Raw genomic sequence first — 23,699 nt, 5'->3', positions numbered from 1 at the left:
TTAAGCCAGTTTGAAATACTTCACATTAACATTTTCCTCTCCAGTTTTGATTTAGAAGGTAAGAAATACCATACTGTGCCAGGTATTCGATAGTTTGTGTAGCCAAATGTGGTGTTCAACAGTGGCAGTGACATTGCTATTTTGGGAGCCGAAGTGAGCATGGCCATTCTATGACTCACTGTACTCCTACTTTTCTAGCATCCAGTCCTTAGACTGGCAGCATTAGAGGCTGCATCCCTGTCTGCTCCCTTTAGTGTCTACTCACAATCCAGAGGTAACAGATTTCCAAACTTCTTTGCCAGCTGTGTTAATCTTATCTACTGCCATCAGGTTTTTGGAAACTTTGAATATATTACCCCTCATCATCTTGCATCCAAATTGAAGAGTCCTAGCCTCTTCAGTCTTTTCTCCCAAGGCAGCTGCTCTGTTTTTAATTCTTTAAGTGACCTTTTCTATAGGTCAGTCTTCTATGTCTTTTTGAATTATGCTTTGCCCTGCTTGTATGCTGCTCGTCTCCACATCTTGGTTCTTAAGACTGCAGAGTACTAAGTCTTTACATAGCAGCAGAATTACTTTCTGCCTTGTTCTGAGTTCCTTCCTGTTTATGTCCAATATCTAGATGACATTTGCAGTGAACGTTGCACACTGAGCCTGTAATTTCAGGACTGTCAATGATGACTCCAGGATCACTTCTTTGAATTGTAAACTCCATGCTATAAATTCAGCATGGAAGCACAACTTAGATTTTTCTTCCCCCCCCCCCCCCCCCATGTATTGTTTTAGATCTGTCTGCATTTGGCATTGAAGCTCATCTACCGTACTTCACTTGCTCAGTTTAGTGAAGGCCTTCCAGAGTTCATAGTCATTGCCATTGCAGCTGGCTGACCTGAAAAAGCTTAGCTTTATCTGCAGACTTGGAGGGTTTCGCTGTGTACTTCTATCTAGGTCACTGAAGATGTTGAATAGAACGATTCCTAGCAATGCTGCCAGGTCAGCTCCAGTGTTGACTCTTCTCTATAGTGGAAAGTTGACTATTAAGTCTTACTGTTGCTTCCAAGTCTTTAGCCAGCTTTTTGCCCATAAATGGACCTTTCCTCTATGACCTGACCTTCTTGCCATAGTCTGTTCAAGGAGCAGCCTGGGCTTTTTGAAAGGCCAGGTATGTGTTTTCCTTGAATTTCTTTAACCTGTTTGCTCGGAGTGCCAGCAGGGTTTCTCTTTGCCAAAGAGAACTAATTTCAGCAGGTTGTTTGCTATGCCCTTAATATTGGCAATCTTGCCATGGATGGAGATCACATTTACAAGTCTGTAGCTCTTAAGACTCCCACTGGAGACTGTTTTTGGAGAACCCACCAGGCCAGTTGTCAGTGTACTTCAAAGAAACTTGCAAGTAATGAGAAGTTTTCTCTCCTGGCTCAGTATGCCCAAAAACATAGATTTGAATTGTACAAAGTGAAAACTCAGTTATAACCCAAGCAGTCCTGCAGTCTTTTAACTGCACTATGCTATAGGGCATATTAGATCCAAACTGGGCTCATGGCTTCATGTAAATGTGTATATGACTTGCAATTCTAGTAAGTTAATACTACAGAAATAAAGAAATAATTAATAATGAAAAGCAATTGCTGATCTGCTCCTAGCACTTGTGTTAAACTTAAGTTCTTTCCGATAGTGGCAATTATCTGTGTTAAGGCTAACAAACCTCTTACCTGTTGCTGCTTATTTTTTATGAGTACAGATTTATATTAGTTTTCCTGGTGGGTAAGGCTGATTTCATTTTCCTGCCTGACCCTGACCCATTCAGTCCTCCATGCTAGTTTTTTTCCACAGTTGTGCTGTGAACCCAGCCAGTGAGATGATCCAGACTTGCAAGTGTGTGTTTTTTATTAAAAAATGTAGCTTGGTTTCCTTTCCTTCATTGATGTTTATAGCATAACCACAGAAACAGTTTCATGAGCATGATTTAGCACGTGATGAATTATGGTAGTGGGGAGAGGAATAAGCTGCTGCAGTGTGTGGGAGACCTTTTAATCCGACTTAGCTACCAGACAAAAGCAACATGCAACTATACTATCAACTGTATATAAAACCAGTAAGTTCATATGTAAAACCAGCAAGTTATGAGTTCTAACCATGTTTCTTATACAAAAATACTTTGCAGTTGTGGTTGCTGTGATGATTGTGATTTTATTTTCATGAAGTTCATTGCTGTCGTTTTCTGAGACAGTGTCATTGTTTAAATGCAAATATGTACTATGCAGTAAATGTTGACTTGTGGGCATAGGGTACAGTAATAGAATATTGAACTCCTGTAGCATTGTTTTGATCTAGAAGGACTTGTGTTGGTGACAGTAAGTCATTATTGAATCCTGATAGGAAATGTGGAAGACAGCAGATTGCTTTTCTGCTTGAATTAACCTTTATGTTGCATTCAGATTGCTCCTGTTGATGCTGAAGCTGAAATAATAGAAGGTAAAAGAACATGCACTTGTAAAACTGAAATAGATTGTTCCAGCTTGTGATTACATTCTTGGAAGGGATGTTCTAGTGCTGAAGCTGAAACCATCACGTTGGAGATGGGAATGATGGCTGTGAAACTCTGGAGATTGGTGTGGCTGTTGGAAGCTTACAAGCATCTGTATATTTAACAGTTTTTGTCATAAGGGAAAAAACCTATTAAATGTTTTGTTTCTCATAATCAAACTGGCTAATAGAGACTTTTTGAAAGGTGGATTGTCTGCGTTGTGTGGGTTATGATCACAGATCTGTCTCTTAATCTGAGTGTGTTTTGTAGGCAGTGTTGCATCAATCTGTCCTGTGTGGCTTCTGTGGAGACTTGATATCTGATGGGGCAAATGGTAGAAGAATGGATTATGAAATTGAAGTAGTAACTATTAAAATCCAGTATGTACGTAATTTATTACATTGAAAACCACTGAGCTGGTATTCTCTGGATGATTTTTTTAATTGTGTAGAAACCTGTGAATATTATACCTGTTCGTTCTGGTGTCTGATGTGTTTTACCTAGTGATATTTCTTACATGACTGTGAAGACCTAGAGATGCTTTATGGTTTTGTTTACAGTCAGTTTTCAAAGCTGGTATTTGGGGAATGTGTTCTTAGCTGTAGATCTTTTTGTTTTAGTATATCAAGGAAATAATGAACTTCTTGATTGTAAGAAATGGCTGTGTAGCTAATTTGACAGATTTCTCTCGTTGCATCAGCAGCTTGGTGCTTCCAAGTCTTAAAGGCCACAGGTCCCTGTAATGACAGAGGGCATTTTCTCCTCAGGATACAATTTCTAATTCTATAATAATAAAGAGTGGCTTTCCACTCTTGAGGCATAATTTTGTGTCTAAATTCTTTAGTGATGAAGAGACCTTCTGAAGTACTTGGAATTGTGCAGGAAGCCAATTCATATTCATCCTATACAAGTACGATTCCTCATGTCCGTTTCTTCATCTGATTAGAATTTTCTGAGGAATAATTCTGCTGCCCTGGCAAATGAACTAAGAGTAAAGGTAGATGAAGATCCATCATTGGAATAGATGGTGATCAATTATTAAACTAAAAGACCCATCTTTGAGTTATGTCAGTATTGCCATGATCTTTGGTGTTGGAAAGAGGGTGAATTCGAGTTTGAATATTTCCCAACCATCTACTTCTGGTGAACTCACACTTTAGTGACCTCTGATGAAAAGCAATATATAGAAATATCTAGAGGTTTTTCTTTGTTTTTTCATTTGTGATGCAGGCAGCATGCATTACTTCTAGTAGTTTGTATCTGCTGGATGAGCTGTCAGACTCTTTGGATGTGACAAGCTGGAAGGGACAATATTTGGATTAAAAAGATTGTACTTTCAGGTCATCTTACAGAGAAAATAAGTATTTTGAAAACATCACTAATTTCAAAATTGTGTGTCAACTCAAGTAGATGTTTCAAAGAAAATACTGAGAAAAGAGCTGTTTCTCCTTAATTAGACACTGAATTGAAGTGCTGTTTGATTTTTATCAAATATCTGAAGTGAAATATTAGATGTTTTCTTATATACAAGTGTAAAGGAAAACAGAATCCTGGCTTCATTTCTTGGCAGATAAAAGACAATTACTGATTTGATTGTTATAAAAACATGTTTATTCATAAGAATGTTTTCATAAAGGAAGAAAAATTGAATGCATTTTGTAGTAACTTTGAAACACAAGCAATTTTTTCTGCTTTTTGTTGAGTTTTGACATAGCTTTTTAAGATGATGAGTCTCATCTTGCCTTTGCTGAAATCCTTCTGTGATAAGTTTGATTTATGCATTCATTATCTCTGCTACAGTGCCAGGCTGTAATGCCTTAATGTAATTTCATAGTGGGTTTGTGGGTGAGTGGCTGCTACTGTGGAAAATAACTTCTATTCAAGACTCTGCTTCCTGTCTCAGCCAAAATGCAAACATTCAAGCATATTCTGTATGCTCTTTTTCAAGAATTACTTTCTTCTCGACTCTTAGTCAATGCTACTTGATCTTTATCTTAGGTTGTTGTGACCTTCTCCTGTTCCCAAACTCATGCTAAGTGTTTCCGATCTTATTTTGTTTAGTCCATTTAAAGACATCAGTCAATTTTCCATTATACTGTTTGTGTCCGATTCGAAGATGGAAGATGAATTTCTGAACAAGGTGAAGACTAATCCCATGTAGTAAAAAGTGCCTGGATGCTGCTAGTATGCACATGCCTTAGCCATCCTGGACTTTGAACAGAATTGTCACCACTTGGTACTGTAGATATTGAGATCAAATTTCAGCTTTCTACTAGATAGTCCTGACACTGATATGCTTTAGAGATGTCCCTTCTCCTTGTGCCTGTTCAGAAATGGCTGGTTGGCTTATTGCCTGTAGTATCTTCAGATCTTGGACTGGGTTTGCGAAGTCACAAAGAAAAATCCAGAGAATGCTACCTCTGGCTTAGGAAGTTCCCAAGCCACCCATAGCTGGGGTCTGGGAGGGTGTGCTGGGATAGCTGTCCCTGCAAGTTTGTCCTGTTTTATACTCTTCCTTAAACACTTACTGTTTGTAAGACATGTGTAAGACATGGGAAAATGGGATGGATGGACCCATGCTTTCGCTGTTATGTGCTTTATCTATCTTGATTGATATCATATTTGAGTATCTTTCTTTTATATGAGCCTTTCTAATAAAGGAATTGTATTCTTCAGAGTGCTTTCTTTGTCAGTTACTGTCTTCTGAGGCAAGTAATTAAACCTTTATCTCCAAGAACATTAGATTGCTCCTCTGTTTTTACTCTTCTCTGAGGTGGATGTTTCTGTTACTGTGTTGATAGATAAAGCTTTGCGATTATTCTCCAGTCATAGCAGCAGTAGAGAAATATTAGGCTCCATTATCTCCTAGAAATGGGAACCTTTTGCATGTACTCACAATCTTGGCTTCATAATGCCTGGTTTATCTTTCCTGAAATTCCTAGGATGCAGTTATATGTAGGAAGAGAAGGAAGAGCTAGCAGTATTGAGACCTCAGTCTGTTTTCCCTTGCATCAAAGACAGTCAAGCTTCTAATTAAGAAAACTTGCTGCACTGCTGGCAAAAAGCCTCAGGTGCTTTCAAAACCTACATAAATTTGGAACAGCAGCCCTTGAAAAACCTCATTTTTTGCATAGGTATATGACTTTTGCAGATATATATAATGTAAATATTTATTGTCTTCAAATTTGTTCTTGTTTTTAGGCTTATCTTTTCCTTAGTATTACTTATTTTCTGCTTCATGGTATCTTCAAGAGTGATAGTGCCTTTGTCCGGTGTGGAGAGTGGCAGAAGTCGGAAAAGGTTTGGTTTTGCTAGTTATTTTTCTTCTTGCCTCCATAATTAAGAGGAAGTTTTGCTAAAACAGTGCTGCTCCCCTCTCTCTGTTTCCAGATACCTGTCTCTATTTTAGGATTTCAAGCCCCAGCAGCCTTCCTTAACAAACAATTACAGGAACAGTTTGAAAATTTCATCTGTATCTGTAGAGTTTTTCCCTGAATGCCTCAGTCTGCTCATATGCTGGCAGAAGGGAATTAAATCCCCAGATGTGCGGGCTCATTCTTAAGAGAGGTGTTACTTTTGCTTGTGTTTTTCTTTGTGGAGAAAACTAATCCCCATTTTGTGGGATGTTGTTTTACTAAATCCTGCATATTGCAGTAAAACATTTGGAAACATCTTCTGTACTTTAAATTATATTATTGCCCTTTTGCTGGGGAAAAAAGTCTTACTGAAAAAGGTGCGTTGTTTCTGAGAGAGGAAAAATAAACTTATTAATAGGTTTAAGAAGCCACAGGAAAAAATGATCCTTTCTGTTATCTAAAGCATGCATTTTAAGGCAATGTAGTTATTCTCCAGAATAAATGTCTGTGCTGGTGTAATGTAACTTGGTTTAGTTTCTGGTTTTTTCTAACCATAGCTGAAGTATTTTTCAGTTGTTTGACAGTATGAACTTGTGTTTTGCTTTGAGAAAGCAGAGGATGTGGCGTCCAGATGCTTCCACTTTGGTTCACCCAAGCCTGCAGTTTGGCTGCTTTCGCGTGCCCTTGGCACAGGATGTCATCACCAGGAACTGCTGTGGCCCTGCTGCCTGCTTCCATCTCCTTCCACTGCCAGGAGCGCTCACACTGCTGTGGGCAGGCAGTTTTGTTCCTCTGGAAGCAGTTCTGACCCAGCTCACCTTCAGATAGCAGTTGTTTGATACCTGGTACCAGGGTAGGGTGGTATCAGGGCACAAGGAGGGATGGAAGAGCCAGGACTGCTCCTCCAAAGGCAGCCTCCTCTGCAGGCTGCAGCTCTGCTGGACACTCAAAGTGGCTTTCCTGGGAGTACAGGCAGTAAGGAACAGTCTTGTTCTCTGTTCTTCCCCATGTCAAATCTAGCAACTGTTATCCTCAAGATGAGTCAGTTCAGCTTGCTGATTTGAGGCTTGCTTTATTTTGGAGATGGATTAGTTTGTCAGATCAGTAGGCTAAACTGACTCATCCTCAGGCTATGAGATTGCCAGATTTGCTATGGCAGGAACATGAAGGTGGGAAGACCATCTTTTTTTGGCAAGAGCCCCCACTTTAATCAGTTTATGTATAATGTGAAAATAAGCTGTGGTTTCTCTGGTTACCTTAAATAGCTTTAGAGATGTCCAACACTTAGTTGTTTTGCTCTTCTTTCTCTACTATTTTTGTTACTTTAAAAATAAATAAATTAAAAAAGCAGGACCTGCCAAAGATGAAAAGCTTATGCATCTGGCTTCTAAAATGCTGCCTCATCTGTAATAAGAACCCCTTCACCAAGATAGCTACTCCTGCCATGGAGAATATCTGCAGCACACTGATGGCATGCTTACAGTTTCTTAATGTTAATTGAGATAACGTTCTCCTTGAATTCAAAACCATCTTTAACCTAAACTGACTTGTTCCATTTCTGTGCAGTTGTGTGGTGTAATCCGAAGCAGTAATTTGGGATGGATGCGGAGGCTGTGTAGTCTCTTAAAGCTGGTCTGTGCTCTGCAGCATGAATTGAACAGTGTAGCACAACTCAGTTTTTCTCTCTGGAGAAATAGTTGCAATGCCTCTTTCAGTCTTAGAATGGTGTTCATCCACAGGTCACGGTTCATTTTAGCGATTCAGATTAGCTACTACTCACTTTCGACTTTTTTTTCCACTGTGCTTCCCACTCGAAGTGGATGTTGGTTCCGAACAGCTGGCAATTCCCTTACTCCTCCTGCAATCTTAAAACATAGGCATCAAATGAATGCATTTTCATAACTAGCTTCATCTGTCTTTCGATTTGGTTTTGGTTGCTGTCTCAGATTCCAAACAATCTGTTTCTCGCTGTGATTTTGATCTGTCTCATTCAGTCTGTAGGCTGGACTCTGGGTCCTAGGTACTGTTTCCAGGTAGTAGAGAGAATAGCACAAGTACATGCTGTATTTCTGTCCTGTGTTCAGTGAGGTTGAAGAGTAAGAAAACATGTCAAGTCTTAATAGGACAGAACATAATTATGGAGTACTTGACAAAAGGGAGAAATTGCAAAGAGAAAGGTAGAGTACTCAGATGTTCCAGAGAGTAGAAAAATATATTAGAATCCAAGACTCTGTCGAGGAGGAGAGCTTGGTCCTTTGCCCTGACTTTACAGGTTAAGCAGGCATTACTGTTCATTGCACCTTGGTTTTCAAGTCCACCTATGATACTCAGAAATACAGAAATTGCTCTTCTTTTTTTAGACAAAAAATTCAAAGTTTGAGGGTGCAGCTTTTGACAAGGATTGGCTGCTGTATCAGATCACTGCAGCAATGTAGCAGAAGGGACCCTGACAAGGACACTTAAGCAGATGTGGAACTACATGGTTCTTGCCCTGCTCCTTCTCCACAGTCTGGCAGGGCTTGCAGAGGCCACAGAGAACTATCCAAAGGCTCTTGTGGGCTGGGCTGCCTATGGAAGTGGTGACAGCAAGTGTTTCTGGAGAACTCGTTTGTGGGGTCTCTCAGTTCCATGTTAATCTGCTTTCAGTCGTGCTCCAGATTCTCTTCTCTCCTTGATTCTGTGCTCTTGCTTCTACTTCTTTCCACTTTGTGATGTTAACATTTTTACGGTTTGGGGTATTTTGGGTTTTTTTCACCTGTCTCTGCTGTTCTTTACCTTCGCTTTGTTTTCTTCTTTCTTTAGCCTATTTCCTTTTGGTCCTTCCTTCCTGCTGCTGTGCCTAGCATGGTGGGGTCCTATTCACACTTCATTCTTAAGCACTGCTTGAAAGATGTTCCATTTAAACCCCAGTAGAAGAGTAGAGACTCCCTCTAAGATGTATTAAGATGCTTGTAATTTGTGGAAGTGTATGGTAGGGAGGGTCTTGGCAACTTGCAGCTGCTGCAGGTGGCTGTTCTGTGGGTTTTGCTTAATGGTGTGATATTATGCATTTGAAACCTCTTAGTGGATGGAAAAACAGAATGAAAAGGAAAAAAACAATGATGATATCTGTTCTCAGGGATCAGAAATGTGCTTGACTTGGTGATAAATGTACATTTAACTGGATTCAGAAGCTGTGACAAATGCTGTTAGAACTGGGCCAGGGAGGTCACCAGCAAGTAGCCAGCCTCCTCCTTAAGCAGTTTGCAAGAAACTACTTCAGTGAAAGGTTTGCAGGTTATACCAGATATTTTGATGAGAAGATTTTAGGCTTTCTAGGAAAATGTGCTGTTTATCACTTGTTAATCTTAGAGAGACGGGAGATTTAGCATCTCTAACAGTGCTCTTAAAGCAGGCGTGTCAGTAGGTGACCCATGATGGATTCACTAATCAGCCTTGCTAGAAGGCACTGATAGACTCCTTGAGGGTTGACTGTTGAATGGCACTAACAAGTGGGTAAATACGATCTGTTTGTAACTTGGGGTTCTCTGATGCCATGTCAGGGCTCAGTTACAGGGGTTTTATAAGTTATTACGTGTCAGCTGAACCGCTATAGCTGTCTTTGGCAAATATTAACTAAATCATGTTCCCTGATGATGTAAGAGGGAGGAACAACTAAAGGAAACTTCAAACAAGAAATGCTAGTACTGTATAGGCTGAATTTCTCAGCTAGCAATTAACTCAGAGCTATATAGCAAAGGAAGATACCACTGAGGCCAGAGTCTTATGCTGAAATGATGTTGTCATACTGTTTCTGCTCACTCCCTGTCTCTGTCCTTGTCTCTTGTGCTACATTTAACCTGTAAGCTTTTTGGGGCAGGAATAACTGACCCAAGATTATAAAAACAGCATCTGATATGATCGCTTTGGTACGTGCTTCCTAATCAGTGGAATCACCTTATCTAAATTTAAAGCTGATTTCTGGAGCTAAATAACTTTTGTCGGGTGGGTTCTTCTGCATGTGGGTGGAGAGAGAGGAGAACAGAAAGAGTGCCTACTAAAAATAACTTGTTAACAAGCATGAGACTGCTTATGAAACCCCACTGGCAGCCAGTGTTTAGATTACCTTAATTGTATGTTTCTGTATTTTTTTCCAAAGCAGAAATATAAGTATAAGCATTCTGGTGGATATTTTCTTTAGTCACAGAAAAAAAAATACTTTTAATGGTACTCTTAAGGTAATAGGGTAGAGTTTTCCCACCACCTGCGTGTTAACTGCAGTTTGGGAAAGCTCTCTTGTTTAGAAATTTACTATCTTGGTTTGTGTTTGCCGTGACAGAAAGAGTACTTGAAGGAAGATCTGTTTTAACCATAGAGATGGTTAACATGGGCCTTAAATGTGCCTCAGAAAGGTGTGGGCACCACCTGGCACAGTGGTGGGAAGGACAGCTTATGGGAAATTGTTTCTTCAGACACTGCAAGTAAACATCCCTTCTGGATTCAGCTGTTTGGTTTATAAATCAGTGAGGTGGTAACCTGCTGGGATTTCGTGGTGGTCAATTTAAGCAGCTGACTGTTGGAATCCCATCTGCCACGGCAGGATCCAGGGAGGTCAGCTGATGGTCAACGTGGTAGGCATCCAGGCTAGGTCAACAGGGCTCTTCCCATCCTTTTTCCTCTGGTGTTTTTTGTTTTGTTTTTTAACCTGTTCAGAGTCAAGTTCGCGCAAAAACTTGTAGAAAGTCAGTGCCTTAGAACTTCGTGTACCTTGTAGTGGACGTTTTAACAAGCTTGTCATGTGAATGTTCTGGGACCTACTCAGTACCCTGTTCATTTTTTAAAGGCTTGTTTACAGTCTTTAGCGTTAAGCTTTCAAAGAGAGTGAATTGAATGCCCCCTCCAGAAGTCTGTGATTACCTCTAAAGAAAGACTTAAAGCTCCAATGGCATTTTAAATGTGTGAACCGAGGTGCTGTAAATCCAAATGCCCTTCGTTCTGTTAAATTTTACGTTGGTTTTTTTTTCCCAACAGATAAATAATAGGGGGAAAAGGTCCCTGCATCTTGATGTCATTTCATGTGTTTGTTATATCGAATATAGGCATATGAGGCATGTCATTAGTCGTCACACTTTGCTGGGAATACATTTAGGTTTGTTTTTTTTTTAGTGACACACTGACCTCAAAAAGGCATGAAGCAGAGATGGGTTGAGTTACAAAGTTTCATTTTTATAGTAAAATTATGTTGCCTTTCTGAGCTGTTTACTGCTTATTTTGTAGTGATAGTATAGTTTATTTTACTAGACAGAAGTCAGTCACTGGTATTGTGTTTACCTTTTTCTCCTTTTTTTAGTTCTCTCCTGCATGAACTCAGCAATTAGTACTTTGAATTTGTATTGCCGTTTTAGAAGCTATTGAGCAAAATGTAGAGCTACCGACAGTTTTTTAAGGTCACAGGTTTTGCCTTCTGCAAGGTTTTGAAAATGATTGACATGCAGAAAGCATTGCCATCATTTTGGTGCAATATTTTTCTTTTATTTCCTTCCTTTGTGTCCAACAAGAGGCAATGGCAACTTTGATTTCAGGGTGGAGTGTTTTAAAAGTCTTCTATCTTTTTTAGTGATCTTTGGCTTGGCAGTTGTTGCTGAAATTTGTCCTGATTATTTGTCTCGGGATTTAACTGAATTGACACATAATTAACTGTGACTATCATTTGATCGTTAGCAATAAAGCCAAAGAATGACCTTTCATTCTTCACCTGATTTTGTTTGAATTAAATGCACATTTTGACTGTTGTGGAAGGCAGCATATTTGATACTGAGCTATGACACCATCGCGTTAGTGCTGAGTTGAAAGAAATGTTTTATGTAGGTATTGAACCTTTCTGACCTTCTTAAGACCCTAAGAATCTTCAAGTTCATCCTTTCTTATTTCAAGCCTAGCAGTTGCAGTTCAGCAATATTTTTCTTGAAGAAAAGATTCCAAGCTAAAATAAAAATCTGTGTTGTAAAAATAACTTTTTCTTTCAGAGTTTTTAATAAGGAAATTATTTTTTTCTAAATTTTGTCCACCTACAGTTCTGTCCCAAACACTTGCAGTTTCTGTTTCTAGTCATTATTTGCAATATGCCCTCCACCTGCAGATCAGAGCTCTCTCTGAAATGTCTGTTCCTGAAATGGGCTTTTAGATATAATCCTTCAGCTTTCTCTTTGACTTAAATTGTTTGAGCTCTTAAGTCTCACTCAGAGTAATGTATTTTTTCTGACCTTATGATGCCTGAAGCTTCTTTCTGAATCCCTAGTGTTTTGAATCATCACTCCTGAATTTTAGCTATCAGGACTGAGCATGCTATTTCAGTACCTGTTCAGTGGGTGTGAAACAGGAAAGAGATTTTTTTCTTTTTCTTTTTTCTTTTTTTTTTTTTTTTTTTTTTTTTTTTTTTTTTTTTTGTCTGTGTGATGTTCCCCTGCTTGTACATCAAAGGATTGCTTTAGGTTTCAGTAGCAGTGTGTGTTTCTGTGCTGGGATGTCTTGCAAGTCAGAGTTGATGACTCCACTCTTCAGATGGCTTTACTTGATTTGGCTGTATGGCCTGTCATCCTCCCTCAACTTAATTTGTGCCTGGGTTACTAAGGGAGGTCACCTGCTTTTTCACTAACTCTGCCCTGTGCATAACTCTCTAAATCTTGTGTCTGAGAACTCCATAGTTTTTTTTCAGGTTATTGATAAAAGCAGTAGGTGTGAGGGCAAAAATTAATGCTGATGGGGCCTTCTACTATATTTTATTAGATCTTAGTTATGTTGAAACTTATGGGCTAGTGTATTATAATTTGATTAATAATCAACTTTCTTTATATTTGTTTCTGCATTAATTTGGGTTGTGATGGCAAGTCAGAAACCCTGTAGAAGTCACAGTGGTTTTGCGTCAATGTTTTTCTGTTCTCTTTTTCAAATGAACCTATAGTCTCTTTAACAATATGGAGTCTAACAATCCAATCTTTAGAAACTACCTTACTACTTCTTTATTCAAAGTAAATGGTGTGGTACTTTAAGCTGAAATTGTTGTCAAACTTAAAGGATCGTATGAATCATCCCATCCATCGCTGAAGTTCTCTGAGTGTTCTGATTGCTTTCAAAAATCACTTCTCAGACTTCTTAGCTAGATCTTCCAAAATCCTTGGATACAAATCATGAGATTCTTGTGATCTCAAGTAATGTCTGATGGCCGCTCGTTTATTGCAGTATTCAGTTACAGTCAAGAAGTCAGATGACATTTTCTGTGCTAAAACAAGTGTGTGTGTGTATATATATATTTAGTGAATGCATCTGCCTTATCTGTGTGATGATTGGCACACTTACAGGTTTTTGTTAAATGTTTGACCTGAACTATTTTTGAAATTTTAAGGACTCCTTTTGCGTGGGGTAAATTTAAAAACCAAACCAACGTTGTATTTTATAAGACTCCTTTCTTCACTGCCCTGAGTTTTTCTGGTTTGGTCCATTAACGTTCATTTCAAGAAAGCTGGAGAGGGAGTTTTTACAAGGGCATGTAGTGATAGGACAGGGGGGAATGGCTTCAAACTGAAAAGTTGAGATTAGATACAGAAATTCTTTACTGTGAGGCTGGCGAGACCTTGGAACAGATTGCCCAGAGCAGTTAAGGATACCTCATCCCTGGAAGTGTTCAAGGCCGAGCTGGATAGGGCTTTGAGCAGCTTGGTCTAGTGAACGATTCCCTGCTGATGCTGGGGGGGTTGGACCTAGGTTATCTTGAAGGTCCCTTCCAACCCAAACCATTCTATGATTCTATATGATTCTAGGATTTTTATTTTGTACTGTCTTCCACTAGGTAGCATTTATGATGAAGAAAGGAAGCTATCTAGGAAAACAGTTCATAAATACCATTTTTATACTTTCTCCCCTGTACTGACTCTTAATTATTAGCTCTTCTGTAACTAACTTTTAAAAAAACGTAGTGGGAAAAATAATTAGAAAAAGAAAATTTGTAGTGATTTCTGCTGCTGACAGTGTCTTTCCTCAAGCATACGTTGGCCACACAGAAGACTTTCAAAGCAGCTGATGACCTTTTTCCTTCATGTACCCTGAACAGATATCTAAGAAGCTGGGTGTTTAATTTCATAGCCGAATCTGATGATCAGCACCAGATCCTAGCAGAAAACATTTCTTGTGCTTTCTTTTGAAACATTTGCTTCACAAAGTAGTTAGATCTTTTGGCCATCCAGTTATCTGTGACTGAAGAGAGCCACTGCGGCTCTGATAGACTTCTGTCCCCTTCTGGTCACTCATTTCTTTCTAGGTAGTTGTGTCAGCTGCTGGTTGTAACCTAATCCAATTGACAGGGGCTGGATCCAGCAGTGTCGAGTTTGTGTGGAAGTGACTTGTTCACTGTATTGGGCATTGAGCAAATTAAGATGAAACAGGTTGGTGAAGGGGAGAAGTAGTGAATAGTTACTTAATCTTGAGCCATATCTTAATAGAGAGGTGACGCTGAGATTTGAAGCAGATGGGTGAAGATACTTGAGGTAAGTGGAGACAGACAGCTACATGACTTTCGGCATTGTAGAGTCTGTTGCAGCTCTGTGAGGTTTTCTTTTAGGACTTCTGTTGGAGGGACCTGTGGGCGTGCCAGCAAGGAGAAGTGAAGCAAGAGGAGATAGATAAAGTCAAAAGAAAGGAAAAGGTGGAGTTTGTAGACAGCACAAAGGATTGAGGTTTGCATTCGAAGTAGGAATAAAGCTGCTGTGAACATCCTGCTAATGCATTGTTTCTTCCCTTTGACTGTAAAACATATAGAAGAGGAGGAAGAGGGGATATATATATATAGATATGGATAGATATATATAGGTGAAAGGAAAAAAAAGAATCCTAGATATCTGATTATATCTGCATTAATGTGTGTTTGTACTGCTCAGAAGCAAAACAGGTAAAGGGATGTAGGGGAGACATAATTTTGGACTTTTTCCAGGCCCATTCACTAGAAGGTGTGTGGGAAGTTCTGATCAATAGCAAAGGATACCTTTCATGGTCTCTGAGGGCTGAAGTGAATTTTATTGAGTGACAGCTGCATTAAGGCAAAAAGTATACATGCAGTACACTTACAGAATGGTCAGCTTTGAGCTAGCGGTAGGAATCTGCAGCTGGTTGGGGTATTTCTGTAACAAAACACTTGTCCAGTAGCAGAATCCCTTATCTCACCTGGATAAAACCAAAAATATCTGCCACCATTTTTTTTTTTGAGATACATGCCTCTTGTTCCCAAACCATACAAATATTTCACTAAAATAATACTGATCCATATTAATTTTTGTTTAATTGGTGAATTGTATAACCAAAAGACAGAATTGAATATATGCAACTTTTTTTGAGTGTACAAAATTGAATTAAGAATCAGCTTGAAAAGTGTAAGAGGCCCCTGGCATTAGGTAAAAATGATGACATGAACCATTATAATGTTATAACAAGATATTGGAAAATAGAGTTGTAGTTTGCACTGATGCTCTGACAAGCAGTGGTCTCTTAAGTGGAGTATGTTCTTTTCTTCCCACAAGCTGCTGAGTATTCTCTGCTTTGAAATCACTGACTTTACCTCATGCTCTTGTGGTCATCATGTGCCAAAGGTAGAAAGAGAGCTAGAAAGATCAGAGCATTTGAAAATTGCATTGTCTGGATTTTGTTTTCAGTTGCATATCAGACTTGTGAAATAACCTCTTCATTAAAAAAAAAATCCTAAACTCTAATACCATATCATGGATGTTAAGCATTAATATCATGTGAGAAAATGCTTTAAGAGTTTGCATGAAATGTACCAAATGAAAAAGCAAGTGTACTACAGTGTGATAACTATTTATTTTTACTTGTGCTTCTGCCCTGGGTGTTACAAAGGTGGCTGGCTTAGATGATAGTTGTACAGTCACATGAATTTGCTTTTTTGTTACAGTAAAGCCAAGCTCATGTTGCTGTGGGTCCCAGAAAGCTGCAGCTTCTGGACAAATGCTGGTGACTCTTGATGTGAGCTGTGCTGTAAGAGCTATTTAATATTGTGGACCTTCCTTCCTTTTGTAGTTTTTAAATTTAATGTCCTAGTTCTATTGTAGATCCTATAATCAAAGGTGTTGAGGGTATTGTGTGTTTGACAATGCCTGCTTATCCTCTGGGGACACTAGGTCTGACAGTCCTAAACAAAATAAGATGTGAAGGGGATGAGATAAGAACCGTCTAGGCTTCTTGTTAAGACTGGCTGTGGTGTAATGCTTTTTGGTGTTTGCTCTTGGGAGTCATTTGGGGGTACTGGAGGTTTCTGGACAGGGGTTCTTCCTCTCTACTGTCTTCCATCATGCTGAGGCTAAACCCAGCATTTCTGAAAGCTGTTTAGTGAACTCATTTACATGCTGTTTGGCTGGCAACTCAGCTCTTGCTGTCCAGACAATTAAAACTGGGATTACCATTCTGAGCTGCGTATGGTCTTGTGAACAGTAGAAACATCTGTATAGTGCAAGGAGTAGCAAAACCGTGTTGGGGCCTCTGGATGCTGCTGTGCTACAAGCACATTATTTGTATACTTTGAGAAGCAGTGAGATGTTTTACCTTTGGAGACCAAAGCTGTCAAAGGTGCAAGGTGAATTTTACCCCTACAGTCCCTCAGGTTCAGCTATTCTGTAATGGAATATAACTGAAACTCCAACAGGCTGAATTCTTTAAAGATTAGGGTCCTTATGGTATCTTTTGTGGATGGGTTTGCAAAAGCTGTTGTTTGTTGGAAGAAGGAAACTGGGAGAAACATCTAGGAGGTTTAATGCTCTGTAAGGTTCTGGTAAAGAGATAAAGTAATTCTTGGTGCAGCGATGAGTGTCAGTGCTTACACTTTAAAGCACTGACAATTTCAACTGGTTAGGGGCTGTTTTTCTATGGACTTAAAGAGAAAATGTGTAAAACCAACTGGCTTCTCATTTGAGCTCTGGAGAATTTGGCCACGTCGCTGCAGCTCCACACTGGGACAAAACACTTGAAGTGACCTGAAATTCAGGGTTTGCTTTTATGGTAGAGGAGGCCCCTAAGCGAGTTGCAGCTCTGAAGAGGGTCCTTAGAGCAGATCTCTTGATACCAAGTACTTCAAATCTCAACCAGTGTTGCCAGGGACAATTATTTTTACCTCTAAGACTTCATTAGTCTTGATTTTTGGAAAATGGATAACAAAACTCCTTAACAGTAGTCTCAGTATTCTTGTCTAGTGACCCCTCCAAAAAAAAAAAAAAACCCTCAAAATCCACAAGCTAGGGGATTACCTTTTATTTTATGAGGATTGCTGCAATAAAACAGATGCAACCTATTTGTATGTGCCGAGTTAGAATGCTAATCATAGAACAGTTGGGCAAATAAAATACAGGGCTGCTATGGGAGTTACACTTTCAACTTGTTTACCAAAAAAAGGATTTCTTTTTTTTTCCTGGATTCCTTCCATTTATTTCTAACAGTTGTCAAACAGGAGAGTGAATTTTCCATGCAGCTTTAGTATGCTTCCATTTATGCTTCTCTCTCCTTACGAGCAGACATTCATCTCTCTCTGGTTTTCCTTCCCACCCCCTACCCTGTTTTCTCTTTAGATCTGTATATATATTCTGTATCTCACCTTCTCACGACTATTTTGGGGAAGGGCTGTACCTACTCTGTATTGCTTGGCAAGTTATTGGCATCCTTAGAACTGATCTGCTTTATATATTTTTGATTTGTTTGTTTGTTTGATGGAGCAGTTGGAGTCATAAAAGCAAACAATTCCTAAGAACCTAAAAGGTAACATAAAAGATGAGTAGCAGTTAATGTGGGCTTTTCATGAGCAAACGATGCCAAACCAGCCTACTTTTCTTCTGAATCTTACATGTACAGAAGAAGTAGTAGTAGATGGATGTGTGTACCTTGACTCTGAAGTTTTCAAACTTATTTTCTCATGAGAAGTCTAGGAAAACAACAGACTACTGGCATTCCCCTGAAAGGCATACAAAATTATTTGATTATTTTGTTTGAGCGTAACAGGAGGTTCAAGAAAAAAATACAATGAGATATTTCATGGGATTTTGCAGGGCCTTTAAGCAGTCTCACAGGATTCACTGGTTTTTACCAATTTGTTAGCTAAACTTAAGGTAGTATCATGAAATGGATCTCCTGATGGTGACTGCGCTTGAAGGATGTGACAAGCTGGCAAGAGTGTGCAGTAACCTTGGACGCAGTTCAGCCAGGACAAATGCAGAATATTAGGCTTTGATAAGAGCAATCAGGTGTGTAAGTGGAAAGTGGATGAGGATTGGACAGGCAGCAGCTCTGCAGAGGAGAGTTTGGTACACAAACTGATCATGAGGTTGCAGCATTGCACAACCTGCAAACGTTGTGCTGGGCTGTACAAACAAGTGTGTTGTAAGTCAGACACGAGAAGTCACTGGCACGCTGGGTAGAGCTGAGATAAGCTCCCTTTGCAGAGCCTGGTTTTCAGTACCATACCTGAGAGATTTTTAGGAGTGAGGGGAGAGCTTTCCCAAAGAGAAATAACTTCTTCATCATGATAACCTTTTTGCAACAACCCCTCACATATTTGAAGGAGATGATGGGAGGATGAGGGAAAGAGAGCAGGGGGGAACTGCACCATTTTCCATGCCCTCTGGGAGCAGAACGAGGAGTGTTTCACCTAAAGTGCATTAAAAGAGATTGAGCTACCTGTTGGAAAGATTTTTCTAAATGCACGAATAGTGAAGGTCTGGAAGAGACTACCTGGGAAAGGTTGCGGAGGGAAGGTTTCTTAATAAGCAGATGTGACGAACATCTCTTGAGTGCAGATGCTGTAGAATTGCAGAGTGACTGTTGTGGAACAGTACATTCTGTTTTTCCTTGAAGCCCTGTTCAGTTCTGTAACCTGAACCATCATAATTGAAAGGCAATAAATGCCCGGAGTGTGTTTATAAAATGCCTAAAGCTTTGGTTCTCTTACACACAAAATCAGGCTTTGAACAAGGTGAAGCACTGTTGGTTATAACGGTGGGACTGGGAGTAGGTAATAGTGGCTTGGTCTTTTGATAGGAAAGTGGCTGGGAAAGTGCATGTGACTGTGGACTGCTGAAACCCACAACCACTGCATCTGCACTGAAGCACGTCCATCTGAGCAGCTTCCACAGGCATCTTGCATCTTGAGCATGGATCTCTATCCATGTTCTGTTTCATGTCAAGATGCCACATAAGTGCTTGCCACCATCATCCTTCTGTCCCTTCCTGCCCCTGCCCCAGGAAGTGCCTCCCTTCTTTACAAGGAAGTCCAGGCATGAAAGAAGGGAGGAGCAGGACTGTGCCACGTGATGCAGCCTGGATTCTGCTCCAGGTGCACACAGCCAGGTTTGACAAAGGTTATGCTTCCTAATGTGTGCAAGCTGAAGCTTTATCTGTAGGTGGATTTGTAACAGACTTCCCGTGCTCCTGGTTTTCATTGCCTGTAAAGGTCAGAGTGCTGCTCTGACAGCCATACTGACAGTTTGATTTGTTCAGTTATAGGAAAATATGGGAAAATGCTTCATTTTGGTAATACAAACAACACTGTTTAATTTAATACCACTTAACTTTATAATCAGATGTAGGAATAAGTACTTGACTTCTTCGTGCATCACATTTTATTGCTCAGCTATTTGCTTCCGGAAAGGAAATTTTTGTTAGCAATAATCTACATGAAAAATTGTCACCACTTAATATATTTTGGTAAAAAATGCTCTGCGTTTTCTCTGCGTTTTGTCAGGGTTTTCTGTTTTTCTCTGTGGGATTAAAATACACATACTGATTTAAATCTTTGTCTTAATCTCTTCTGTTTCAGTCTCGTTGGTCATCCTGCTTAGGCATGTGTTCTGATTATCTGTGTCTCTCTTGCTTCCCAGGAGACAAAGATGGCAGCAAGGTGACTACAGTAGTGGCAACTCCGGGACAAGGTCCGGACCGACCACAAGAAGTCAGCTACACAGACACCAAGGTGATTGGAAATGGATCTTTTGGTGTTGTGTATCAAGCCAAACTCTGTGATTCGGGAGAGCTTGTGGCCATTAAGAAAGTTCTGCAGGATAAAAGATTTAAGGTGAGCCTATGCATAAGTTTGATATTTTCATGAATGTTATCTCATTTTCCATGTCTTTGATGGCAGTGTTTTTGATTTTCTTAATGTATTTCCGTTGGAGCACATAAATGCACATAAAAATTTTTTAGGACTAAAGATTAAATGGATGGTTTATGATAAAGGGATATAGTTTAACTTGAAAATCAGTGAGTCACTGTTGTTATGATAATTTGGATTAGTGCAAAGCAGGAAGCTAAAAATCCTGATTTGATATTATGCTGTTTCCAGGTTGCAGACCAGATTTTTCAGACAGTGAGGTGTGGAAACCAGGGAAAAGCTTGTCTTATGCTTACTGTTTTTCTAGCATAGACTCTTCTCCAGTCATTACTAATTAAATTGCTGGAAGAAACAGAAGTCTTTGGACTTTGTTCTTAGTTGTTGCACCTATAAAGTGAAAGGCTGTATTTGAGTAAATCAGAAAATCCCAAGGCCAAGTATGAAGATAACAAATACTGAGCCCAGGGCAGTTTGGACTGAAGACAAGTTACTTCCCTTTATTATCTGATTTCTGAATGTGTTCTGTCTTGGCTGGTTTTAATAGACTAATGATTCTTCATTCTAAACAAGTAACCTTCCAAAGAGAAATACTTTTATCTGGTAATATTAAACCAAATAAAAGTTAAGGACCATCAGCCACTCATCACTGCTCTTAGTCCTCTGCTTGGTACTTGATGTCCTTGACTGCTTTCCCTTATAATCAAGTGGCCTGCAGATCAACTTGTGCAAGCAGTGCATGATAGCAAAGGTACTGGTTTTAATATTTCTTGAGTTTATGGTAAGACTTCATGCAGAGCTGGCTTCACTGGTAGTATTTGTAATTTGTGTCCTGTTTTGGTAGCAAAATCATTCTTTTGAAGGTTTTGAAGGAACTGGTGTATGCCTTTTCCTTGAGTCTTGAAATTTAATGCTGTCATCACCACAGGCATCAGCATATCACAGATGCATTAGATATAAAATGGAAGATAAAAGATATATTTAAATTAATGTAATCATGGAGCATTATATACCTCTAATTGAGAAAGGCATGTAAAGTTCTTATATTGTTCTTACATCTGAGTTATTTCTGGACTGTATTATGGGTTGAAGGTAGTTAGTACTTGGGAAGCATGCAATATGATGTAAGAGCATGTTATTTTAGAAGAATGGAAGAGGTAAAACAGAAAAGGAAAAACAGAAGCTCTAGACCTAGCCATGCTTCTTGGTTTCTTCCCATTGCCTAGGTCTAGGGGGAGGACCAGGATATTTCCCATACCATGTTGTGCTTGGTAGATGTCAGCTGGTGCTTTGGACCAGAATCTTTGATTTTTTTTTTAGTGTCATAACTCTGGGGTTGTGTAGTGTGTCAAAATGAAAACTTGGCTGAGCATTTTAGTTCCTGACCAGATATTAATAGTTTGGGACATTGTAATTATTTTTTAATGAATCTCTATTGGGCATCTGGAATAAAGTGTAGGGTTTTGGTAGTTGGTTCAGTGACATTTTGTTATCTGACTATATATCCTTTTATTTTGGAGTGTTTCTTTAAGTGATTTGAAAGAAATCACATCTCTTGAATACTAGCTCTCTTTTTGTTAAAGCAAAGCAGCTGAACTGAAAAGCTAAGTAGGGTGTTTGCAGTTTGGGCTCTGAACTAATGGTGTACATTTGATGATACAAGCTGAGAACATCCAATACCTGGAGGCTTTAAAACCCCTAAAGAAGGTGTAATTAATGGTTAAGTCCATGTGTAGATTCGCAGATACCATTAATTTAAAAGTACTTTTTTAAACTTCATAATTTGCATGGGTCACATCTGCAGCAGTACCCAGGTTATGTGATTTTTCATATTCTTATCCCAAACTTGTGTCCCAACTGCACAGCACCATCTACCTTTGGTCTCAGCTCCCTAGTTTTTCCTGTCATTCATCAGTTTAGTCCTCCCATTTTTTTTTCACATTCTGAGCTGGAAGTGTATGTTCTGTTGGCAGGAAATGTAAATTCCTGCAGGCTGAATGAAAGCCTCTGCCTGGAGAGATTTGGAAGCTGGACACATGTATCTTATATCAAGAATAGCGTACAATTACTTCAGGGTGTGCTACTTTTTGGGAATGTCTGTTATAGGTAGTAAATGCTGGACCAGATAATTCACCAGTTAAACAGGAACTTTTCATGTCTGTTGGCTGCACAGTTTGATTGCAGTGTAGGAGCAGACCAGCTCTGGTGTTCAGAGAGCTGAGCTGTGATGTGTAGCTTGACTGGGCTGTTGCCATCCCTGCTTGGCCGCCTAAGTCCAGATCCAAGGCCTGGTCAGTGGAGTTCCTTAAGAAATCTGCCACTTCCTTCTCATTAATGCACACCTCTGCTTCAGCAATGATTGAAGGGAAGAAACCCAACCCTTCTGTAGACAGCCAAAGGTGACAGTAACTTGTTTGATTTAAATGAACTTTATCAGTTTCAGAGGGAAGAGGGGGCACTTTAGAAATATCTGTCTGCACTGATCCCAGTGGTGGAGAAAGCAGGAAGAGGAAAGTGATGTATGAAAGTTGCTTCCCGAAATCTGAATCATGACCCAAACTTTCAGCTGTAGCTTCTAGCTGGTGCCTGCTTATCTCTATGCTTATCTCTCCTGATGTATTTATCTTGGTACGTGCAGTATAATTCCTTTGTCGTGATTTAGCTCTTTAAAAAAATGTTTTTAGAAAAAACAGTAGGAAGTCTTGAAACTTAAAGGGCATGATTCAGAAACTTTAGGAAATCCCTAGAGATTGTAACTTCTAGGCTCTTTCTGCATTTTGTGAATGTGGAGGGAGGTTATTGTGTAGATCTGGAAAATGCACCACAGTTGCCAATTTTAGATTTCTGTCAGGAAGCTGAGATACTTTTGTCCAGGTTTAAAGCTAGCTTGAAAGCTGGAATTACCAGAGGGGGGTTGCCTTTTTTTCTCTTTTTCCATTACTATGACAAGTTTCTGATCAGCCTCTGCTTAAGTGGAAGCAGCATTGGTCCACACCAGAAAGAAGTGAGTGTAAAATCTTTGCTGAATAGTTGAATCTTATAGTTTCTGTGATGATAGTTTGCCATGTTCCTACTTCTTTCTACTCCCTTGTTACAGTTCAGTGGTTCTTCAGTTTGACAGTGCAGTTCCTGCATGGCTGTGTTTTAAACAGGGTCTCTGAACTGCTTTGGACCTTAAAATGTGTGTGTCTAGAGTTCTGTGTAGTGTAGAACAGTAGTATTGGTATACTAGGGATAGTGGTAAATGGTTGAAGGGAATAAATAAAATCTGGAGTTATGCTTAATTTTAGTTTTCATCTGTACCTTCATTAAGCTATTAAGCTAGTTCTCTGTATTAAGCATGAGGAATTAAGTAATGTAATTTTGGGCAATTACCTGATACTTGAATGAGTAGTTCACAAGCTATGTGCTGTTTTGTCATTAGTCTGTGAACAACTGAATTTGTCTCTGGTTGTTATGGAGGGTCATATTCTTGGGTGTGGTTTGGGGTTTTTTTTGGTTTTGTTTTTTTTTTTTTTTAAAGTTTCACAGGGGGTGAGAGATGTTTCTCTTTGAAAAATAGTGTAAGGCCAGCTATTCACAAGCTTTTGGGGCCAAAATCCTTTCAAATGCCAGAATTTCCAAAAGACCATGATTCAGCTTTCATAGATCTGTGTTTCTACTTCTATCCCACAGACGCATAATAATAGGTTCT

At 39.4% G+C, this 23,699-nt stretch overlaps 1 protein-coding gene across 2 annotated transcripts in view; it reads left to right on the top strand.

Annotated features, from left to right (window-relative positions):
- The window catches only part of GSK3B (glycogen synthase kinase 3 beta), a 154,719-nt gene that overhangs the window by 37,389 nt on the left and 93,631 nt on the right, over positions 1–23,699 (top strand). For both annotated transcript variants that reach the window (XM_027730438.2, XM_027730439.2), the window contains exon 2: positions 19,779–19,972. In XM_027730438.2, coding sequence (XP_027586239.1) covers positions 19,779–19,972 — 194 coding nt within the window. The remainder of the gene's footprint in view (positions 1–19,778; positions 19,973–23,699) is intronic.

The sequence above is a fragment of the Pipra filicauda genome, unplaced genomic scaffold (genome assembly GCF_003945595.2).
Source record: "Pipra filicauda isolate LSUMZ 115617 unplaced genomic scaffold, ASM394559v2 scaffold69_size3009148_pilon, whole genome shotgun sequence".
NCBI classification, from domain to species: Eukaryota; Metazoa; Chordata; class Aves; order Passeriformes; family Pipridae; genus Pipra; species Pipra filicauda.
This window is presented reverse-complemented; position numbering and strand designations above follow the sequence as displayed.